Source organism: Pleurodeles waltl, chromosome 12 (assembly GCF_031143425.1).
Source record: "Pleurodeles waltl isolate 20211129_DDA chromosome 12, aPleWal1.hap1.20221129, whole genome shotgun sequence".
Classification (NCBI taxonomy): domain Eukaryota; kingdom Metazoa; phylum Chordata; class Amphibia; order Caudata; family Salamandridae; genus Pleurodeles; species Pleurodeles waltl.
The window spans coordinates 204,327,173-204,348,066 of NC_090451.1; the positions used below are offsets into that span (position 1 = coordinate 204,327,173).

The 20,894-nt window shown below is 43.2% G+C and overlaps 1 protein-coding gene across 1 annotated transcript in view; it reads right to left on the reverse strand.

The window, feature by feature from the left end:
• GALNS (galactosamine (N-acetyl)-6-sulfatase) overlaps nt 1–20,894 on the reverse strand; it is a 205,772-nt gene that overhangs the window by 37,738 nt on the left and 147,140 nt on the right. Inside the window, exon 12 of the mRNA XM_069216492.1 lies at nt 924–1,045. Within this exon, the coding sequence (XP_069072593.1) occupies nt 924–1,045 (122 nt within the window). The remainder of the gene's footprint in view (nt 1–923; nt 1,046–20,894) is intronic.

The following is a 20,894-nucleotide window of genomic DNA, read 5'->3' on the forward strand; positions in this document are numbered from 1 at the left end:
GAATCAAACCTGCTGCAAGATATGAAACAACGCAGCGATGCCCATGGCATCACCAACCACACATCTAACAACACAATCCTCTGTACACTGGGACAGAAGACTCACCAATAGGGTGCTTGTTCCCACTTTTACTTAAACAGCAATAACCCACTGTAGTAAAAAGAATGTCTGTTGAGGTCACCTAATGAATTACCAACTGGATCAACCAAAACAAACCCACCAAATCTTGCTCACAGTAAGACTCACTTTATTACTAAGAACAATTAAAGGTTCACTTATTTATGCACCCAATCCACAATGGGCAGACCCATATAGCTGTAGAGATCTGCACACCTAGGTGGTGAAGAAGAGGGACTTTAATATAAGCCTTCCCTACAGGTCCCAAGTCAGTGTCTCCTCCAACTTATGTCCAATTTTGCGTAATATGACCTAAACGCAAGTCATCTATTCATATCTTTACTTCCTACCTTCCACTTCCTCTTTCAGCCTGTTGCCAATCACCACATGACCTCACGTGGACTCGTTTCAGCTACAACAAGTCCAAAGAGGCACTGGAAATTGGGAATCACAATTAAATAGGGGTCTGCAGGGTCAACTTCAGCTACCAGCCTACTTAAACTATAACACTGTGTCCATCTCTCATGTCCTTTCATCCATCACACCACTAAACGGTGCACTGCGAGACAAGATAAGAGCATCTTTCTGGTCACTCACATATGACACAAATATGCTTCCCACAAAGGCTCTCAACTAAGGACAACCCTGTTCCAACCACACAGTCTGTCCAGTGTAGCACACTATCCGCCATGTAAGGCACTTTAGTACACGGCACGGGGTAAGAAGCACAGTATAAATTGCTCGGTATAGTTCAATAAATTTTTTCACATAGAGATTGCTTTCCTTCTTTCCACCAGTGGTCTCACCTTATTGGGTACTTTTCACCAGGATCCCGCCCGAGGTGAAACAGTAGTGGTAACATTGTGTGCTCCTGCTGAACATGCGTTGTGACTCCCGAAATAGTCTGCCCTGGACAGAAATCGATACCCTGCAAAATAGGGTGGGGAGGATGGAAGAAAAATTTGATTCTGTGCATAAAAGTGCATTGATCAACCAAGAGGAGGACAATTAAAATACTGCTTAGCCTAGTAAAGAAACTGTGTTTACCACACTGCATTGGTGTTACCTTGTCTCAACTGATGTGTACTGAACACCACTTTAAACAGCCTTGACATGTCTTTACTCACTCTTGTTCCTTTTGTGTCACCCTCGTCTGAAGCCATACACTTTCCCAGTGTCCCAAATCAACAGTAGGCTACAGTGAAGCAGTCCAGAGCTCACAGGTGAGGCCAGGAAACTCATCGTGCTACGTACGTAGGTGACTTTACATTCCTTTCTTGCTCGATACACCATGTGTGGGCCTCATATGAAAAACGGTGGTGATCTTACCAAAGATGGTAGTTGAGAGCTACCATCAGCAAGATGATACCTCCAGTTCCAGAGGAGAAACATACCACCTGCTGACGAAAGATCAGCCTGACAAATTCTGATGGGTTATGGATGGTGTTAAAATTACCACAGGTAGTGAATGCATCACCACTGGCGTTTCCATTCCTCAGAACAATAATATCCAAAAAACAGTTGTAAAAATAACATCAGCTGTAAGTTGAACTTAATTTGTGTGAAAACAGGAACCAGGGGCCATTCCGTAATGCACAGGCTAAAAAAATGGGGCAACCCCTATTCCTAAAAACAAGGGTAATCAAATACATATACAAAAGTGTTCTACCACGAATAATTTTAATATAACGAGTCAACAGATGGGTCAATCCAAAACACATGTGAAAATCATGTCACAATAGCAAGAAAGACAAGTATCAGCGTAAATGATAGACAAAGTGTATTTCATCAATTAAACATAAGGGTATAGTCTGACCCATATAATACAAACAAAAGTAGGTGATCCAGGTGATGGTGCAGTGCAAGTGCAATACAGTGAGCCATACAATGTATCAAAGTGTAAAGAATGAAATATTTACAATACATACACGAGGTATAGACCCCTAGGATACATGACTACATCAATAACGAAACCAATGATCCAGGCATTTGAGTTTGAAAGTCCTTCAATTAAAGATATGTATAGATCCATGAAATGTCGAAGTTTCCTCCCCTCATTAAGAATCACCCGGGGTCTTCATCAGGATAAAACAATCGTAGCAACCTACAGAACTGAATATACAGTCAGTCCTCTCCCCTCGACTGCAGTGCTAGGTAGAAGAAAGACCATAATGTCCTACCTTACCTGACCAATCTGGATCAGAATGTCACAAAAATTGTTTGCGTCAATCTCGATAAGAAGAAAAAGGAAAACCCCATACGCAACATAATAGGGAAGAATCCATATTTGAACAGACCCAACAGCGAGACATGCTTAACAAAGTGTCTCTCACAAGGGGTGAGAAAAACGCCATGCTAAATAGAAAACGCTCAAATCCGTGCTATAAAGCAAACCAAGTGGCATGTTACTGTATCACACACAGAGAGAGTGGAAGATGCGCATCATACTAGGCTCCAAAATACACATGCTGTACTATATGATAAAACTGATAACACTGCCCCAAATACAGCATCAATTCTACTGTATCTTGCAATGTGCACTATGTGGAAACACAAACCCCACTGCTCAAACTACAGCATGGATTAACATATCACAGACCAGCATCCAATACATGCATGGTGACCGAAAGCTGTGACCGAAAAAGAGTGTATCACTACATAATGATAGTACACTCGTGCTTCGCTCATGGTTCAAAACAAGAGCTAAAGTCCCCACCTGCATTAGTCAAAAAGACATGACAGTTCCACCGCTCACTGACGTAGAAGAAGAGAGAAAACAGCACTATATGTGAAAACAGAACATGCTGGCCTAAACAGCTAATTAGCATAAAGTAAAGCTAAATATGAAGTCATACCTGAAACAATGCTGGTCACCAAATACAACAAAGCGTGGCTGCACCAATACGCTTAACCGAGCCGTAAAGACAGGGTTCAGAAAAGTGATGTCAGCACCAGCACGTTGCACAAGTATTACAGGAAAGATTAGACCGACACCCAAACCGATTGTAGGTCTGGCGGCAGAACTTCAAAACTCAGAGTGTACTCTCCGCACCCAAACTGTACTCTCCACACTCGGGCAGAGATACATCCGGAGTGCAGAGAATACACTCTGTGTGCGGAGAGAATACTCCGGGTGCGGACGGTACACTCCGCATCCGGAGTGGAATCTCTGCCCTGAGTGCGGACGTAAAGATACTACTCATAAATTCCCTTTGTGAATACCAAAAGTCATAAACTTACACTTCTGGTCTATATTTAGACCAAAAGTCTAAGTTTACCTTTGTGAAACGGGCCCAATGTCTTTTGAAATGCAAAACTTTGGTCTTTTAAAAACTGATTGATAACACAGATGTTGAGTTCGGGTAAAGGGAGTGGTAGTGGAAGAACAGCTGACAAACTTTCAGCATAGTGAAACACAGTTTGCCACCTTTGATGAATTTGTAAAAAGTGCCCAGAGTAATAGGAACAGTGAATGAAAAGGACAAATTGCTTTGGCTAATAATAATGAAAAGAGTACAATTGGGATACAGGTTGGATTCATTTTCTTTTTTTCTTCTGTCCTCTACAGCAGAGAGCATGGGCCAATAGGTCACACACTTCAGTCATCGGCTCACTTCTCTTTGAGTGATGGCATTCTGCCCTTTCACAAGGAGCATTTCCCCAAACAAAGCAGTATCTGCGTGTGCTAGGAGCTACTATGGCAATGTGTACTGTTTGAGGCCCAAAAATCTTTTTGCTTCTAGCCATTGTTTTGTTGTTTTCTTTCCTTCTGTTTTTAGATTGACAAAGGCCAGTGGCTTCCCCAACGTTTTGAAAAAACCATGACAAAATAAAAACACCCATTCCAAAACCAAGTAAGTAGCAGCCATTGCCAGGCCTATGGCTTTGTTGATGCTTGCTTAAACTTTATTTCTCGTCAATGAGTTTTATAATGAACATTTTGTAATGCAATTAATGATTTCAGATGCCGATATTTCGTCATAGTGGCTATGCAAGACTCAAAGAGCTAATGTGTTGCACTATGCTTCGGCATTGAGGCTTGCTGCTTTGAAGAACAAGCATTTGCAATACAATAGGTCTTGCATTTGCTTAAGTTAGAGTATTTGGCATTGTAAATACATAGCTGGACTTTCCTTGCCACATAAATTGGTCAACCCTGCCTCATAATTTTGTCTTTTCCTGCCATATAATTCCAGTGGCCCTGCATATAACTAAAGCACTTCCATTTACCTTCTTCCTCTATCTGCAACAAAAAATAAAAATGTTGCCATTTAGCGTCCTAATTTAAATCTGCATTGCTAATTCCAATAGAATATCACATTCACCACCCCACTATCAGAGTTGCTGGCTGGCAAACACACTTTCCCCCCCAAAAAAGACACAAGACAGCCACAGACGAGAAATAAACTAGAAGGGTCACCCAAATATATCAAGAGTGTTCAAACAGTCATAGTGTAATAAGGACGTCTAGTTGGCCTGAATCATAGTCATAATTCTATTAACACCTTTGCTGCTAGGCCTTTTCCCCCTCAGGTGCCAGGCCTTTTTTTGGCTATTTGGAGCAGTTTGCGCTTACCCTCTCATAACTTTTTGTCCACATAAGCTACCCACGCCAAATTTGCATCCTTTTAAAAAAAAACTTTCTAGGAATTCTAGAGGTACCCAGAGTTTGTGGGTTCCCCTGGAGGAAACCAAGAAATTAGTCAAAATACAGCAAAAATATATATTTTTTTTAAATGGGGAAAAAAGGGCTGCAGAAGAAGGCTTGTGTTTTTTTCCCTGGAAGATGGCATCAACAAAGGGGTTGCAGTGCTAAAATCATCATCTTCCCAGATTTGAGGAACAGGCAGACTTGAATCAGAAAACCACATTTTTCAACACAATTTTGGCATTTTACTGGGACATACCCCATTTTTATTATTTTTTGTGCTTTTAGCCTCCTTCCAGTTAGTGACAGAAATGGGTGTGAAACCAATGCTGGATCCCAGGAACTTAAACATTTCTGAAAAGTAGACAAATTCTGAATTCAGCAATGGGTAATTTGTGTAGACCCTACAAGGATTTCCTATAACAACTGAAATAAAAAAAGATTGAAATTGAGGTGAAAAAAAAAGCCATTTTTCTCTATGTTTTACTGTGTACTGTAACTTTTTCCTGCGGTCAGATTTTTTAAAGCAATATACTGTTACGTCTGCTGGACTCTTCTGGTTGCGGGGGTTATATAGGGCTTGTAGGCTCATCAAAAACCCTAGGTACCCAGAGCCAATAAGTGAGCTGAACCTTGCAGCGGGTTTTCATTCGATACTGGGTATACAGCAATTAATTTGCTGAAATATAAAGAGTGAAAAATAGGTATCAAGGAAACCTTTGTATTTCCAAAATGGGCACAAGATAAGGTGTTGAGAAGCAGAGGTTATTTGCACATCTCTGAATTCCGGGATCCCCACACTAGCATGTGAATTACAGGGCATTTCTCAAATAGACGACTTTTTTACACACTGTCTTACATTTGGAACGAAAAAATGTAGAGAGAGACAAGGGGCAATAACACTTGTTTTTCTATTCTGTGTTACCCTAAGTCTCCCAACAAAAATGGTATCTCACTTGCGTGGGTGGGCCTAATACCCGCGATAGGAAATGCAACATAGACACATCACATTTTTGCATCGAAATCTGACGTATTTTTTTCCAAAGTGCCTTGCTGTGGATTTTGGCCTCTAGCTCAGCCTACACCTAGGGAAACCTACGAAACCTGTGCATTTTTAAAAACTAGACACCTAGGGCAGTGGATCCCAACCTGTGATCCGCGGACCCCCAGGGGTCCGTGACACATTCCCAGGGGGTCCGCAGTCCTGGGCTGGGAGGAAGGCACTTCTCTAGCTGGGGCCTCTGACAAACATGTGCGTGTGTGTTTTCATATTTATTACTTCCTTTGTTGAGCAGTTTTAAACGCACTGCAAAGCTCCTTGTACTGTAAAAATAAAAGTGTCAAGCTAACTCAAGTGATTAATGTATCTGCTGGAGAGAGATTTGTGCAGTGGCAGTTTTGACTCAAAGGTAGCGCAGATAGTTAACATGCCTGCTGCAAAGAATGTGTATCATGCAAAAAAACAGTATTTTATGTGCATGGCACAGTGGGTTACTGCTTTTGTCACAGAGATTCTTTTGTTACTATGCAGTTCATAATCGTAATCTAGCACAGTGAGCTGTGATCTGCCATTAAAGAGCTGCATGCAAACCGCATGGCACAAATTAGAAAGTTGTTTTTTTCCTAGTCTTTCATTTTCCTTATGCTGCTAAAAAAGGTTTGCTTGTGTGGAAATACATTCTTACTGCTAAAACAGTGCTTGTTGTTTCCGGTGCTGAGCACCAGCCCTTATTTTTGAGGGCCGGGGCTTATTCTTCTGCCTCAAGCATTTGCTGTGAGCAAAAGACACATATGGGAAAGACGGAGGAAGGGAAAAACGAAAAAGCGTCACAAAGGGAGAAAGTAGAAAGCTGCTAGATGAAGCTGAAGTGGCAGTGAGTGGCTTATATGGATTGAAGAGGCCCAAGATGGTTTAGGATTATGCTGCCTCAGTATTCCGTGTACCCACATTTAATTGCAGCAGCCACGTGTTTAAGTGGAGGGCTTTGGGCACCGGCACATTTTTATTTACAAATTAAGCACTGTGCTAACATCATTGCTAATCACTGTGCTGTGTTCTGAATCCTAAGTTTGTTCTTCTCCGGACCAAGCACTCTTAGAAAATGCCTACCAGTGTGGATGACATGTGATTCCTACACCTTGTAGTCCCCTGACACCCTACAGTGGTATGTGAGGTGCTATAAAACAAATGAAGTAAATGTGACAGAGAGGCTAGGGAGAGATGAGAGGCCCTTAAGGTTTACTTCCTTTCCCCTTCACTTATTAATGTGAAAAAGCTTTCTCAGATCTTGCATACCTAAAAAATAAAAACAGAAATCGCTCCGGAAATGTAGAATCTGACCTGAGGATTAACCTTTCCTAAATAAAACCAAACATTGAAAAGGTAGTTGCCGAGATGCAGCGCCAACCTTCCCAATAAAATGTTTTGATTTTTGCATATTTTGTCAATATAAAAGAATTTTATCTTTAGTAATTTGAGTATTTGTTTGGTGTGCACTTGCTATATTTTTTGCGAATTACTGTTTTAATGTTTGAAAATTAAATTGTACAAATTGCTGGGGGTCCCCGGGTTCCAGTAATGATTCATTGGGAGTCCTCAGGAGTCAAAAGGTTGGGAACCACTGACCTAGGGGAATCCAGGATGGGGTGACTTGTGGGGCTCTCACCAGGTTCTGTTACCCAGCATCCTTTGCAAACCTCAAAACTTGGCAAAAAAACACTTTTTCCTCAAATTTCGGTGACAGAAAGTTCTGGAATCTGAGAGGAGCCACACATTTCCTTTCACTGAGCATTCCCCCAAGGCTCTGATAAAAATTGTACCTTACTTGTGTGGGTAGGCCTAGTGCCCCCTACAGGAAATGCCCCAAAACACAACGTGGACACATCACATTTTCTCAAAGAAAACAGACCTGCGTTTTGCAAAGTGCCTTGCTGTGGATTCTGGCCTCTAGCTCAGCCGGCACCTAGGGAAACCTAGCAAATCTATACATTTTTTTAAACTAGTTACCTAGGGGAATTCAGAATGGGGTGACTTGTGGCACTCTCACCAGGTTCTGTTACCCAGAATCTTTTGCAAACCTCAAAATTTGGCAAACAACACGTTTTCCGCACATTTCGGAGACAGAAAGTTCTGGAATCTGAGAGGAGCCACAAATTTCCTTCTACCCAGCATTCCCTCAAGTCTCCTGATAAAAATTGTGCCTCACTTGTGGGGGTAGGCCTAGTGCCCGCAACAGGATATGCCCCAAAACACTATGTAGACACATCAAAATTATCAAATACAAAACTACCTGTTTCTGCAGGGAGGTGTGGGGGGGGGCACCTGCGTTTTTGGTCCTGGGCTCAGCAGCCATCTAAGGAAACCTACCAAACAAAAACATTTCTGAAAACTAGACACCCAAAGGAGTCCAGGTAGGTGTGACTTGTGTTGATCCCCCAGTGTTTTCTTAACCAGAATCCTCAGCAAACCTCAAATTTAGCTAAAAATGTCATTTTCCCCACATTTGTGTGGGATCACCGCATCAGCACACATTTCCTACCACCCAACATTCACCTCAGTCCCCCAGTGAAAATGATATCTCACTTGTGTAGGTGGGCCAAGTGCCTGTGACAGGGAAGAGCCAAAAACATGTCAAAAATGAGGGGGCGCCAAAGCGGGTCCAAAAGGGCAGTTTGGAAAAAAAATCGTTTTTAGGCTGACAACTGGGGCAGATTTTTTATCGGTATAGATGCAACAATGCTGGGTGGTAGGAATTTTGTGGATTCCTGCAGATTCCGGAAGGTTCCAGCACAAAAATGTGGGAAAAATGTGTGATTTTAAGCAAAGTTAGAGGTTTGCAGGGCACTGTGGGTAAGAAAATAGTGCACGTGCATGTGAAGCACACCACCCTGGACTCACCCAGATGTTTAGTTTTCAGATGTGTCTAGGTCTCATAGATTTTTCTGCATCTGCATGGCAGAGTCCCAAAGTCCAAAAAGTACATCCCTCACCACCCCCCGTGTGAAGATTTTGAGAGTTAGACAAGCTCTCATGGCCCAAATGTACAACCAAAACCCCAAATAATCAAATGTCCTCTTGCTTGCCGTGGGATGCACGGGATAAGATAAGATGTTTTAGTGTGCGGGTGAGAACTGAAAGACTGTTACCCCCTTCAGTTGGGGTGGGGGCATAACCATGCCCATACTGGTTGGTAGCCCCCACCCCACAATTTTTTTTTATTCCAGGCAACTAGTAGGCTTTCTGTCCCCCCTTTGGGAAGTGGATCGGGGGTAACTGCCCCATCTGCCCACCGGTGGACAGAACAACTTTATCCCCATTTATTTGGGGTGGTGGTATGGCCAGACCCCCACCCTCTTTTTTTTTTTTTTTTAAACAAAATCTTCCCTGGTCTCTGTTGGGCTTTGTGCCCCTCCCCAGGAATGGATGGGCCTTACCAAAATAGGCCTATCTTCCCCAAAGGGAGGCAGAAATGGCGAACAGTAATGTGCCCCCATGGGGAGCGACCCTTGCCCAAGGGGCTGCCTGCCCAAAAAAACACACACACACCAATCCCTGGTGCCTAAGTGGTTTCTGTCCCCCCTGGGGGCAGATGGGCGTAACAAAATAGGCCGATCTGCCCCCAAAGGGGGGAGAAATGGCCTACAATAAAATTGCCCCCCCCCACCTCCCCGTGGAGCGACCCTTGCCTAAGGGGTCGCTCCCCACATGTAAACAAGAAAAAAAAGAAAAGAAAATGATCCCTGGTGTCTAGAGGTTTCTGCCCCCCCCTCCCTCTGGGGGCAGATCAGCCCAATTTAAATAGGCTGATCTGCCCCCAGGGGGGGAAGAAAAGGCCTAATAACAAATTGCCTCCAGGGGGACGACCCTTGCCCAATGGGGTTGCCCCCCTTCGTTTATAAATAAATAAATTAAAAACTCCCTGGTGTCTACTGGCCATTTCTGAAATGCTCAGAAAGGCATGAAAGGAAAGAAAAGGCCTTTCCTTTCATGCCTTCCTCTGCCCCACCTCCCGGTAGGAAGAGAAATGCTTTGCATTACATCAGCTTCCAACACGATGGGAGGAGAGCTTTGATGAGGTCAGCACACTATCGCTGTCAGCAGACATCATTGGGATGGGGAAGGAGGGCCGGGGGTGGAAGGGGAAGCGATTCCCCTTCCATCCCTGCCCTGGGGGTGAGGCTCCAAGGGGGGGGGGGGGGGGAAGAGGGGAGCGCTAGCGCTCCCCCCATGAGCCGGTCCAAGGACGTAGCGGTTACATCCATGGAGACTCAGCACCGCAGCCAAGGATGTAACCGTTACGTCCTTGTCTGCGAAGGGGTTAAGGAGAGATTATGAAAACATATACAATTATCATATAAACCTTTATCAGAAATAAACTTATGGCATTAAACTGCAATGCATAAAATATCCCCTAGAGGGCACCATAGCAAAAATATAATTTGTAAGAAAAATGGTCATGTAACAATGTTGTTAGCCCCTAGAGGGCATAACCCCATGAATAAAAACATGAGAAAGTAATGCAGTGTAGCCATACGCTTACCCCCTAGAGGGCGTTTTAGGGCTAACAAGCCTTCTGCAATGATATTACAAACAAGGCCTTTAAAACAAATGTCTCCCAGCTGTAAAACAAATGTCCTGCCATGAGAAAGCATGAAAGGTACTGAATGGTGGGAGGGTTATTATTTTGGGGTCCACTCTAACATAGTGTGGGGACCCAGGGATGATGTAGACAGAAAGAGCGTTTTGAAGGTGGTCCCATTGTCCTAGGACCACGATAGGCTGAGTTATGAGCAAAAATGTTTGTAAAAGTAATGCCCTGCAAAGCATTATGTGGCAAGTTTTCGGGCTTAGAACAGGCCCTAGAGGACACCACAATGAAAGTAGCATTTGCAAGAAACATGGTCATGTAACTAGTTAGTCCCTAGAGGGCATAACCACACAAAAAGAAACATAACCATATAATTACCCTAGAGGGCATAGTGCATTACACATTGTCAGAGGTAGCAGACCTATAACAATGATATTACAAGCAAGGCCCTTAAAACACAAGCTATTCCCAGCTGTAAAACTAATGTTGCAGCCATGAGAGCGCTTAAAAAGTCACTGAATGGTGGAAGGGGTTATTATTTTGGGGGTCCCCACTAATCTAGTGTGGGGACCCTGAGATGTAGACAGAGCAGGTTGCAGTGAATGTTTTGTAGGTGGTCCCATTGTCCTAGGACAACCACAGGCTGAGTTATGAGCAAAAATGTTTTGTGAAAGTAATGCCCTGCAAAGCATTATGGGGGAGTTTCCAGAGTGCAGTGAATTTTGTAGTATCGTCTCTCCTGCGGTGCTGGGAGAGCTGCTTTCGCTTTAAGGACTTCTGTTTTACAGAAGGCATGTATCAATTTCAAGTGTTTTAAGGGGAGAGCCACAACAAATGACTCTGAATAGGTAAATGAATAATGTGACCATTGCTCCAATACCACCGATTGAGTTCAAGCTGTTGTGCCTGTTCGCGCTGTGAGAGCCATGGCCGTCATGTAGCATGAAGGGGAGAAACAAAAGAAGAAAAAAAATGTTTGCCCTTGCTCAAGTATATCGGCAATCATGCAATAATCCATGTAACAGGGACAGTCTGAAAGGCGTGACAAAAACAGCCTCAAGGCGGGACAAACGTAAAGCATTTACCAATGACATCAAGTGATTTTTGAAAGGCAAGCCTAGGAACAAATGAAAGTGATGGGCGTGATTAAAAGCTCACAATACTTACAACAGGTCAAAGCGCTTGCATGCTCGACCTAAAAAAAACCACAAGCATTCATCACAGAGACTAAACAGTACTCAATAGGAAGCGTAAGGCAATGCTGTCAACAGGTGGAAAATCAGAGTACAGTTATCAACAGCCCTTGTTGTGGCCATCCATCCACAAATTCATCCTGAAATACATCCTGAAAAGGAGGTATGTTTCATATTTCTCATGTCACTGATGTAGGAGGAGAGAATAATGAAACCTTCAAGGTTAAATTAAAGGATGGAATGAGATCAAAGAAACCAAGAAGGAGCAGGTACAAGTAAGGTAAAATAGCTAGAGAGGGCTCAGCAGACTAGTGGTCGGTGGTCTTTAATTTTGAAACTGACCCACTGGCTGTAGGCTCAACATAGTTGCTGAAAGTGAGAATGTGGTGCGGTATAAAGGTTACAATGAAGGAAGAAGTCAAGGGCACCATGAGGGAGATCGAGTCTAGGGCAAAAGTGCGAAGCATAGGATGTAATCAGAAAGTAGTAGTTAAAAGGGACATCACACGGCCCATAAGCTCAGTTTAATAATTATAGCACAAAGAACATCACTCTAATTCCATGTACTGCCCCACATTTATCTTATGTACATTCATGGACACACTTCAGCAATTTTGAGAGAGGATTTCAAGGGGGATGCTCTGTCATTGTCCCTGTGCTGTTCAGTGCTAACGCTGTGATGACATAAGAGAAGGAACATGCTCAAAATATGGGCCATTCTCCAGTTTTAACAGGTTCCTCCGGTTATCCATGTGTTTTCTCGGCCATAGGCATAGGTAGGTGCTGCAGCAGGTACATGTACACTGATTATCCATGACCCCCAGCTATCTAAACTAAACCCCCTACCTTCTATGGACTTCTGGGGGGGCACACAAGATGCTCTAGGGTTGGAATCAGTAGTGGCCCTCTCCTGGGTCACCTTATGAATATGGTAACTCTCATGCAATGAACCCCACAGCTGTTGGTTAGTTATCCCTCTCAACGGTGTACCCAGTATTTCCCCACCTAATCCCATTTAGTTATCTCTTCAATGTTGTACATCGGAGGATCCGGACTATTTTTTTACCCTCTTGTAGCTGTTCCAGGTGATTCTGTGTCCTCAAAGTGGCCTCAAAATGGTCAAAATTGTCCACCAAGTGTGAAGCCACTGCAGGAGGGCGGTCTTTACTCTTGTCAAGGAACTTGTCTTCGTTTCCTGAAGTCTCCATGTTTCACCTCTCACAGTATGATCTAATTTTGATTTCACCACTGTCACTTGATACCCCACGGTGGTCCACAGAAAGAGCCCATTCTCTAAAAGTTACATTACTACTTTTCTTTCTAGCTGCCACAGGCTCCATCAATCCTCCTTCTCTGTGTGAGAGCTGGTACAGTGCAGCTGTGCCTCTCCTGGCACCACTCGAGAAGGGGGCTTGTGCCATACTGCCACCTGGCTACAGCCTCAGCCTTGAGCCCAACCATCCCACTTAACCACAGTGTCTTGCTTTATGCCTTTGCGAGCGTCAGTGGAGGGAGAGAGCGCCACAGGTCATCAGTGAAGCACAAGGCATCACTTCGAAAGCGAAAAAACTAGGCCACTGAGACTCTATCAGAAGCACCCAAGGAGGACATCTGCCATGATCGGCACTCAGCCATGCCTCCCCTGTCCCCGGTGAAAAATTTAGTATCAGAAAATAATCCCTGAGAAGGGAGTTCTGAAAAACATCAAGACTGTTCCCATTAAGGGAGATACAAAAGGACTCAACTAGTGAAATGACAATAAGACTCCTGAAGGAAAAGAACCCCACATTTAAGAATGTAGCGGGGCAATCAGCATAGATAAAGCTGAGTTTGTATGAAATTGTGGGGAATTGGATTGGTATTGCTTTAATCTAGATCAAACATAATCAGGAGTCAATTCTACTTAGGACTATTGCATTTTTCTATAACCCTTCTTCTTACTTTATTGTTTCAGTTAATTAAAACCATAACAATGTAAACAATTACATGGAACAAAATTATGAAATAAAACGGAACCGACTAAAAATAAAAGGTCAGAAAGAAGAAATACCATCCATGTATAAATTAAGTGTCTGAAATGTTAATTCATGCCATATGGCCCATAACATTTCTAAAATGTACCCCTGGCACCACTAATCCACTGTTAGTAGTTAACCCCCAAAATCTTCATATATTTCTGAAGAAAATTACTGTGGTCTCAGATGTGCAGAGTTTAAAGATTTGCAAGTGTACTTATAGGATCAAATGATCTCATCGCTGATAGCAAATACTTAACAAACTTACAGTTTAGTTGGGGGTCATGCGGGTTGAAACAGGCTATTATGGCTGTTCTACAGGAACGGATGTTTCTGTCTTTAAAAGCGCTCTTGAGAAGCCTCTACAAAGATCAAGTAGACCAGGACAGACACAGGTTATATGAATAAGATCTTACTTACTACATGTGCAGTGCCTACATTGCTCCAAGCTTGCATTCCTCCATGATGGAGGATTCGCCAGAGTTGGAAGGTTACCCAGTCGCATTTCGCGCAGCCAATATATGATGTGTGGCGGATATGGTATAGAAAGATAAGCAGCCGGCTCTGATTTTACATAGTGCCTTATAATCATCCAAACATGTGAACGAGCACCGAATTTGGCTTTGTCTTGTATAAATGAGAGATGTTTATAGCCTTGTTGACGCTTCTTGTAAATGATTTTAATGACTACAATTTTTCTAATATATATCCTCTCAACAGGGCTTACTACACTCCTCAAAACCACGTGCCATGGATTTGGTGGATTTACATACTATTTTATTTATCAAAGATCCATCCATGCAGGATGTCAATCTTTTTCTTTCCTTCACTAATAACAAGTAAACTTCATTTTAGTTCTGGATATGTGGAGATGGAGTCTTACAGTTGCTATTTGCTATCATAGGCCTAAAAGGTAGCTCTTCCTCATGCAGTATACCAAGTCCTGATGCATGTGGCAAAGCATACACCAAGCATACCGTAGATAATGTGGAATTGTAGGTAATGATTGATTGTATCATCGTGGTACAGCTGTTGGCTTTCCACCCTAAATAAGTGCATCGTCTTAATTCACTTGACCTGAGAGCCAAATGAAGACCATGACAGAGGCTGGCAGTGATCTAATACTCTATTGACTTTTGGGTGGTAAACATTAAAAATATATAGTCCAGAATCTGGAGAGGTGGGCAGGACAGCGACATTTGCATAACTCTGTGTTGGCACCCACCACCTATAACTTTAATTTAGGAATTATTAGCTCCACTCAGTTCCTTCAGGGCAAAAAAAAAATGCGGATGTAGATATACCTCTAATGGGGGAAATGCATTGGGAAAATTGCTGGAAGTGCAACGTCTAACATCTTTAAGAATGTTTACAATAATGAGATAGAACCTGGGAAAGGTACTGGGCAATAAAAAACAACCACCAAAGTAGAAAAGGCTACTGCACTTTAAGACCAAACGAAAGCCCAAATCTTGTGGAACTAAACTCTCTTTAGTCATTTAAGACCAAAATTAGTTATTTCTGTTAAATAAATACGATTTCCTTCAGTGAATCAAATTATTCTGTGCTGATCTATTGTTGATTGCTGGAGTCAAGAAGCTTATCATAAAAAAAGCCAAAGACAATGGTCAAAGAAAGATTATTTGGACTAAATTAATAATAATAATAAAATTGAATAAAATTAAATTGTTGGACGAAATTATTTAAAATAGCATTTTGTGCAGTAAATGAAAGTTTAAATAAAGGTGTGACTGTTAAACTTTAGGAAATACAATAACAATACTCTTAACTGAAGTACGACTGTTAGCGGTGTGCGCTCTAAAATGGTTTGCCATTAAAATTAGTGTGCGTGAGATGTACAAATTTAAAGGAAAATAAAATGGCGCCTACCTTACGGAGACTGAGCTATGCAAAGGGCTGGTTAAACAATACACCTTTTACAGTTCAAGAGCTGGACTACTTAGGCCACCTTATTACCTGGCAGGGAGCAGACAAACTGTTCAGAAAGCAAACAGTGGTGTAATGGAACGAGAGCGAAAGAAAGAAAGACAGGCGGAACTGACTATTTGCTCGTCGACCAAGTAACGGCAGAACAGACCTCCTTGGTTCCCAGCATGATTTGATTGGCCAAACAATTTGCTATAAATATCGCGAGTGTGGGCTTTTAACGGACAGCTGGTCAACAGAGCGGGTAATAATCTGGTTTTCAATAGAGCCGGGAGGTTATGGACCTGTTGGTGGCCATTACACTGTGGTGGACTTCTGCGGGAGCGGCTGGAAGGGGAGCGGTGGGAGTGAAGGGTCGTCAAAGAGGCTGTGGGCCCTGCAGACACTAATGGACTTAAATGCATCCCAGTTGCAGACCGCGCAACAGAGTCCGCACGCAATCATTGGCTGTAGGCATTCATTTACCGCCGCGCGCGAAAAGGACAGAATGGAACTCCCAAGACAGGCCGTTCTGGAGAATTTAGAAGGAATTTAAGAAATTATATGTGTTCCAATTTTACCACCTCCTGCCTTTGGATTTCTTGTTATTACTAAGAATTTTTTTGACCTTTTCCTGGAGCTGAGGCTGCCCACGCCTGTACTTCTATATAATATTATCCTCCTCCCATGTTATACCGTTGGTTTTTGCTGATCTTCACCCCCCAAACATCACGGAAAAATCTGCTTTAGAGTGCTTCTGTACGGGCCCAGTTTAAGGTTGTGTTTTTCAAAAGAGACCTGTTGTTCCATTAGTTAGTTGCTGTTAAAAGGTGTTAATTTACACAACTTGATTTTGGCAGCATTTGCCATTCAATGTCAATAACACAATGAGGGCAAGGTACTGGCCAAAAAAAATGTATATTAGCAGAATACACATATCTTTAATTTGATACTCATACGTTGCCTGAGCGAAAATCCACAAAATGGCAGGTGAAGGTCTACATTTCCAATAGGGCCAATTACAGTCAAGATGTATCGTGGTCCATAATAAGTCTTGAAGAAATGGGTGTCCAGCTAGGAACAATAGCAGCTTTTGGAGAAATTGCATCCGATCAGCATACATAGTACCTCTTGCAGAAGTTGTGCATCTGGTCAGAACGCATAGAAACTCTTGCAGAAACTGTGCATTCAGTTAGGTTACATGGTACGTCTTGCAGAAATTGCAGAGATGCTCAGCATACATAGTACCTCTTGCAGAAATTGTACATCTGGTCAGGGTGCATAGTAACTCTTGCAGAAATGCGCATCGGATCAAATTACATAGTACGTATCGCAGAAATTGCGCAGGTGCTCAGGACGGATAGTAGCTCTTGCAGAAATTCCTTCAGAAAATGTGCATATGGTCCGGATAGAAAAAGTACCTTTTGCAGAAATTGTGGAGATACTTAGGACGCATAGCAACTCTTGGAGAAATTGTGCATCTGGTGAGGATGCATAGAATCTCTTGCACAAACGATGCATCTGTCAGATTACATAGCACCTCTTACAGAAATAGTGCAGATGCTCAGAATACATAGTACCTCTTGCAGACTTTATGCATCTAGTCAGTATGCATAGAAACTCTTGCAGAAACTGTGCATCCGATCAGATTACATAGTACATCTTGCAGAAATTGCGCAGATGCTCAGGGTGGATACTAACTCTTGTAGAAATTGTGCATCTCATCAGGATGCATATAAACTCTTGCAGAAAATGTACATCTGGTTAAGATACAAGGTACATCTTGCAGAAACTGAGCAGATACTCAGGATGTATTGCAACTCTTGGAGAAATTGTGCATCTGGTTCATAGTGACTCTTGCAGAAACTGTGTATCCGGTCAGATTACACAGAACCTTTTGCAGAAATTGTGCAGATGCTCAGGATACATAGTAACTCTTGGAGAAACTGTGCATCTGGTCATGATGCATAGAAAGTCTTGCAGAAAATGTGCATCTCGTTAGGATACAAAGTACCGCTTGCAGAAATTGTGCAGATACTCTGGATTCATAGCAACTCTTGGAGTAATTGTGCATCTGGTGAGGGAGCATAGTAATGCTTGCAGAAACTGTGCTTCTGGTCAGATTATAAAGTACCACTTGCAGAAATTGCGAAAATGCTCAGTGCATAGTAACTTGCAGAAATTGTACATCTGGTCAGGATGCATAGAAACTCTAGCGGAAAGTGTGCATCTGTCCAGGATACAAATTACCTCTTGGTTTTGCTGATACTCAGGATGCATAGTAACTCTTGGAGAAATTGTGCATCCGGTGGGAGTGCACAGTAACTCTTACAGAAACCGAACACTGGGTAAGATTACATAGCACCTCTTACAGAGATTGTGCGAAAGCTCAGGATACATAACACCTCTTGCAGAAACTGTGCACCTGGTCAGGGTGCATAGTAACTGTTGTAGAAATTGCACAGATGCTCAGGATGTATATGCATTCGTTCAGATTAAATAGTACTTCTTCCAGAAATTGTGCTGATACATAGGATGGATAGTAACTCTTGGAGAAACTGTGCATCTGTTCGGGATGCAGGGTAACTTGCAGATATCTCTCCGAGAAGCTGTGTATTCTCCAATGGCGTCCTTCCTGTTTACGAAGTCTATGGTTGGTTGCACCGTGAAGTCACCCGTCAGGCCTCCTCACTGTGTGCACGAGCTCCTCTGAACAATTAAAGTTCTCTCCTTTTATTCGGAAGCCTCTGTTTAACAGCTGGCTGATTAACATCTGCAGTCGCTCATCAATCAGAAAGATGATTCACAATGCATCCGCTCGGCTGCAGCCTGCACGGTGTGCGGTTGCTGCGGGGAGAGCTTAAGACACGGTGGCTATTAATGAAATTCAGAGACAAAAAGCACTGGCGTCTGTTTTCCCTGCGCATGAGTGCAGGTGACTGCTCTGCCGGTGACTGGAACGCCAGCAGAGGTAAGTAGCAATAGTTTTTCATACAGCGCCCCACACAAGTTGAACAATCACTAGGCACTCATGCGAGAGGAGCTGCTATTAAGCAACACAATGAAAGGCCAAGTCGGCCGTGCTGGGATCTGAACCCGTGTCTTGCAGATGTGCTTTCCCTGCCTCTCCTTCCTTTTAGGTCTGGCCTTGAGGAGATTGTGACGACCACATGTGAATGTGAGAGACACTGTGGAGGGAGTGCATTCGTGGTTTGAAGATCAGGTCGTTCGTGCAGCTCCCCTTCACACCAAACATATTTCAAAGACACAGCGGACCGCCCGGGTCTATTGTGGCACCAGAAGGCGCATTGCTGCAGTTTCATACATCATGGCAGCTCGACGCTGACTACATTAATTGCAGCTGAAATTCCCTCTGGCTAATACAATCCCCTAGAAATCGATGTGTGGTAGGTTAAGGATTAACCTAGGCTCCACTTATGGGGTGATCGTCCCATGGTAACCCATTCGCAAATGGGAAGAGGTACCCAAGGGACCCCTTACTCTCTGTGAATGTGGGTGTATACGTTTTTTAACCATCACCATGTACTGTAACAATTGAAACTTTTAATTGTTGTTTTTGAAATGCATCCCGTTTTCCTTTAAGGAAAACGGGCTGCATTTAAAACAAATTGCTTTATTTAAAAAGCAATCACAGACATGGTGATCTGCCTACCCCAGCATGCAACATTCCCTATGATTTCAGGCCGTTCCCAATGGGTTGCAAATTGCGACCTACCTCAAGAATACTAATTTTGGTAGGTCTGTGACACATTAGTACCTCCCTGTTTGTGTCTTTCCAATTGCAAATCACAAAGATTCGCAATTAGGAAGTCGCAAACAGAATTCTTTGGACATGTGGCCCTGGGTACCCAGCCCTGGCCAAATTAAGAGAGTAGACAAGTTTTAGCGCAAGACTCTTTGTTGATGTAGGATTTACTCAAGCACCCTGGTTCTTCCTTCAACAGGACTTCAGGTTGCAGGATGCCGTTTTCTAGCTCTTTGGTACTTCTAGGCTTCCCAGTAGAACTCCGGCAGAGTAGTTACAGGGTGATGGAGGGGTACACTGTTCAATTCACGTTGCAACATTTCAGGAGCCCTGGGTCTCACCCTTGCAGTACAGGTCCTTCTTGGGTGCAACAGAGGACATCTTTGGTTAGCCCCTTTCCTTCTGAGCAGCATCTCCCTCATGCCAAGGCAACTCCACACTTCTCCTGAGCAGTATGTCAGCTCTCTCCCACGACACTGGGTCCAGGCAATCCCTCCTGGCAGTGTTTGTCGATGTTTACCAGGGTACTGGTCCCATACTTGTGGTAAATACCCCAAACTGCCCCCCACAGGTGTAAAGACTCCGGAATCTGGTAGAGAAATCCTCCCACATGCTTGAAGTTGCAATCCCATCTTATAACAAACTCTCAGACAGTAGTCGCGCATTCCATCAGTCTGCCTTGACACCAGTTCTGATTTCAGGACTTTTTGCTTATTCCAAAGAAACTGGCCCAGCCAAGGTCTTTGTTGCAAGGTGCTAGCAGTGGGGTGGAGCTGAGAGTCTCCAGTCAGGAGAACCGCAAAATAAGGGAAAAACAAGGAGAATGTCCTACTTTACTACTTGTCTGCTGTGTGTGTGTGTGGTGGGAGGGTAGGCATTCCAGTGAACAATTGGTCCGAAAGGGGCGGGGGAACCCTCCTAGATGCCAATCATGCCCCGCTACAAAGGAACCCTGGACTTACGTGGAGAAGCAGGACACCATTTTGCAAGGCAAAGTTCACTGTCTACAGTCCGGAAAGCGCATTATGCTCATCCTATTTGGCACAAATGGTGGTCATAGTTTCAAGAGTTTATTCCAGAAACTGTAATCTCTCTGCACCATACATTAGGAGAGATTCTGAACCAATTTAGAGAATATTTCCTTTAGACATACTTTGAAATGCATCGGTTATCCAGGATTTGAGTCCAAGACCGGACTGGCCGTACCTGGCATCAGGCATTTCCCCCGGGAGGCTGGAAGGGTAGGAGCTAGTTTTGTTACTGGGGGGCGGTTTTGCAACAATGATACAAAATGTAAAGTATGAGGCATAATGAGGCAAGTTATATGGCAGTATGCTTTTAACTTTGTCATTTTACCACACATTAATACTATCTGAGCAAAAGATTCACATCATTGGTCTTAATTAACACCTAAAAGGTGACCAGGTAACATTTGCAAGGGTCTACCACTGTGCGACACCAGATGTGTCAGTTTTTCAGTAACTTTATATCCATTTGAGCTAGAAACAAGTTCTTATGTTGAAATCAGTGATTATGGACTTGATCAGCGTAATCCATAATTGTGGAAAATGCTGCAGATGTGGAACCACATATTTCCAGTAGCCCTGCTAATACCTCACTATTCATGGACTGAAGTAGGGG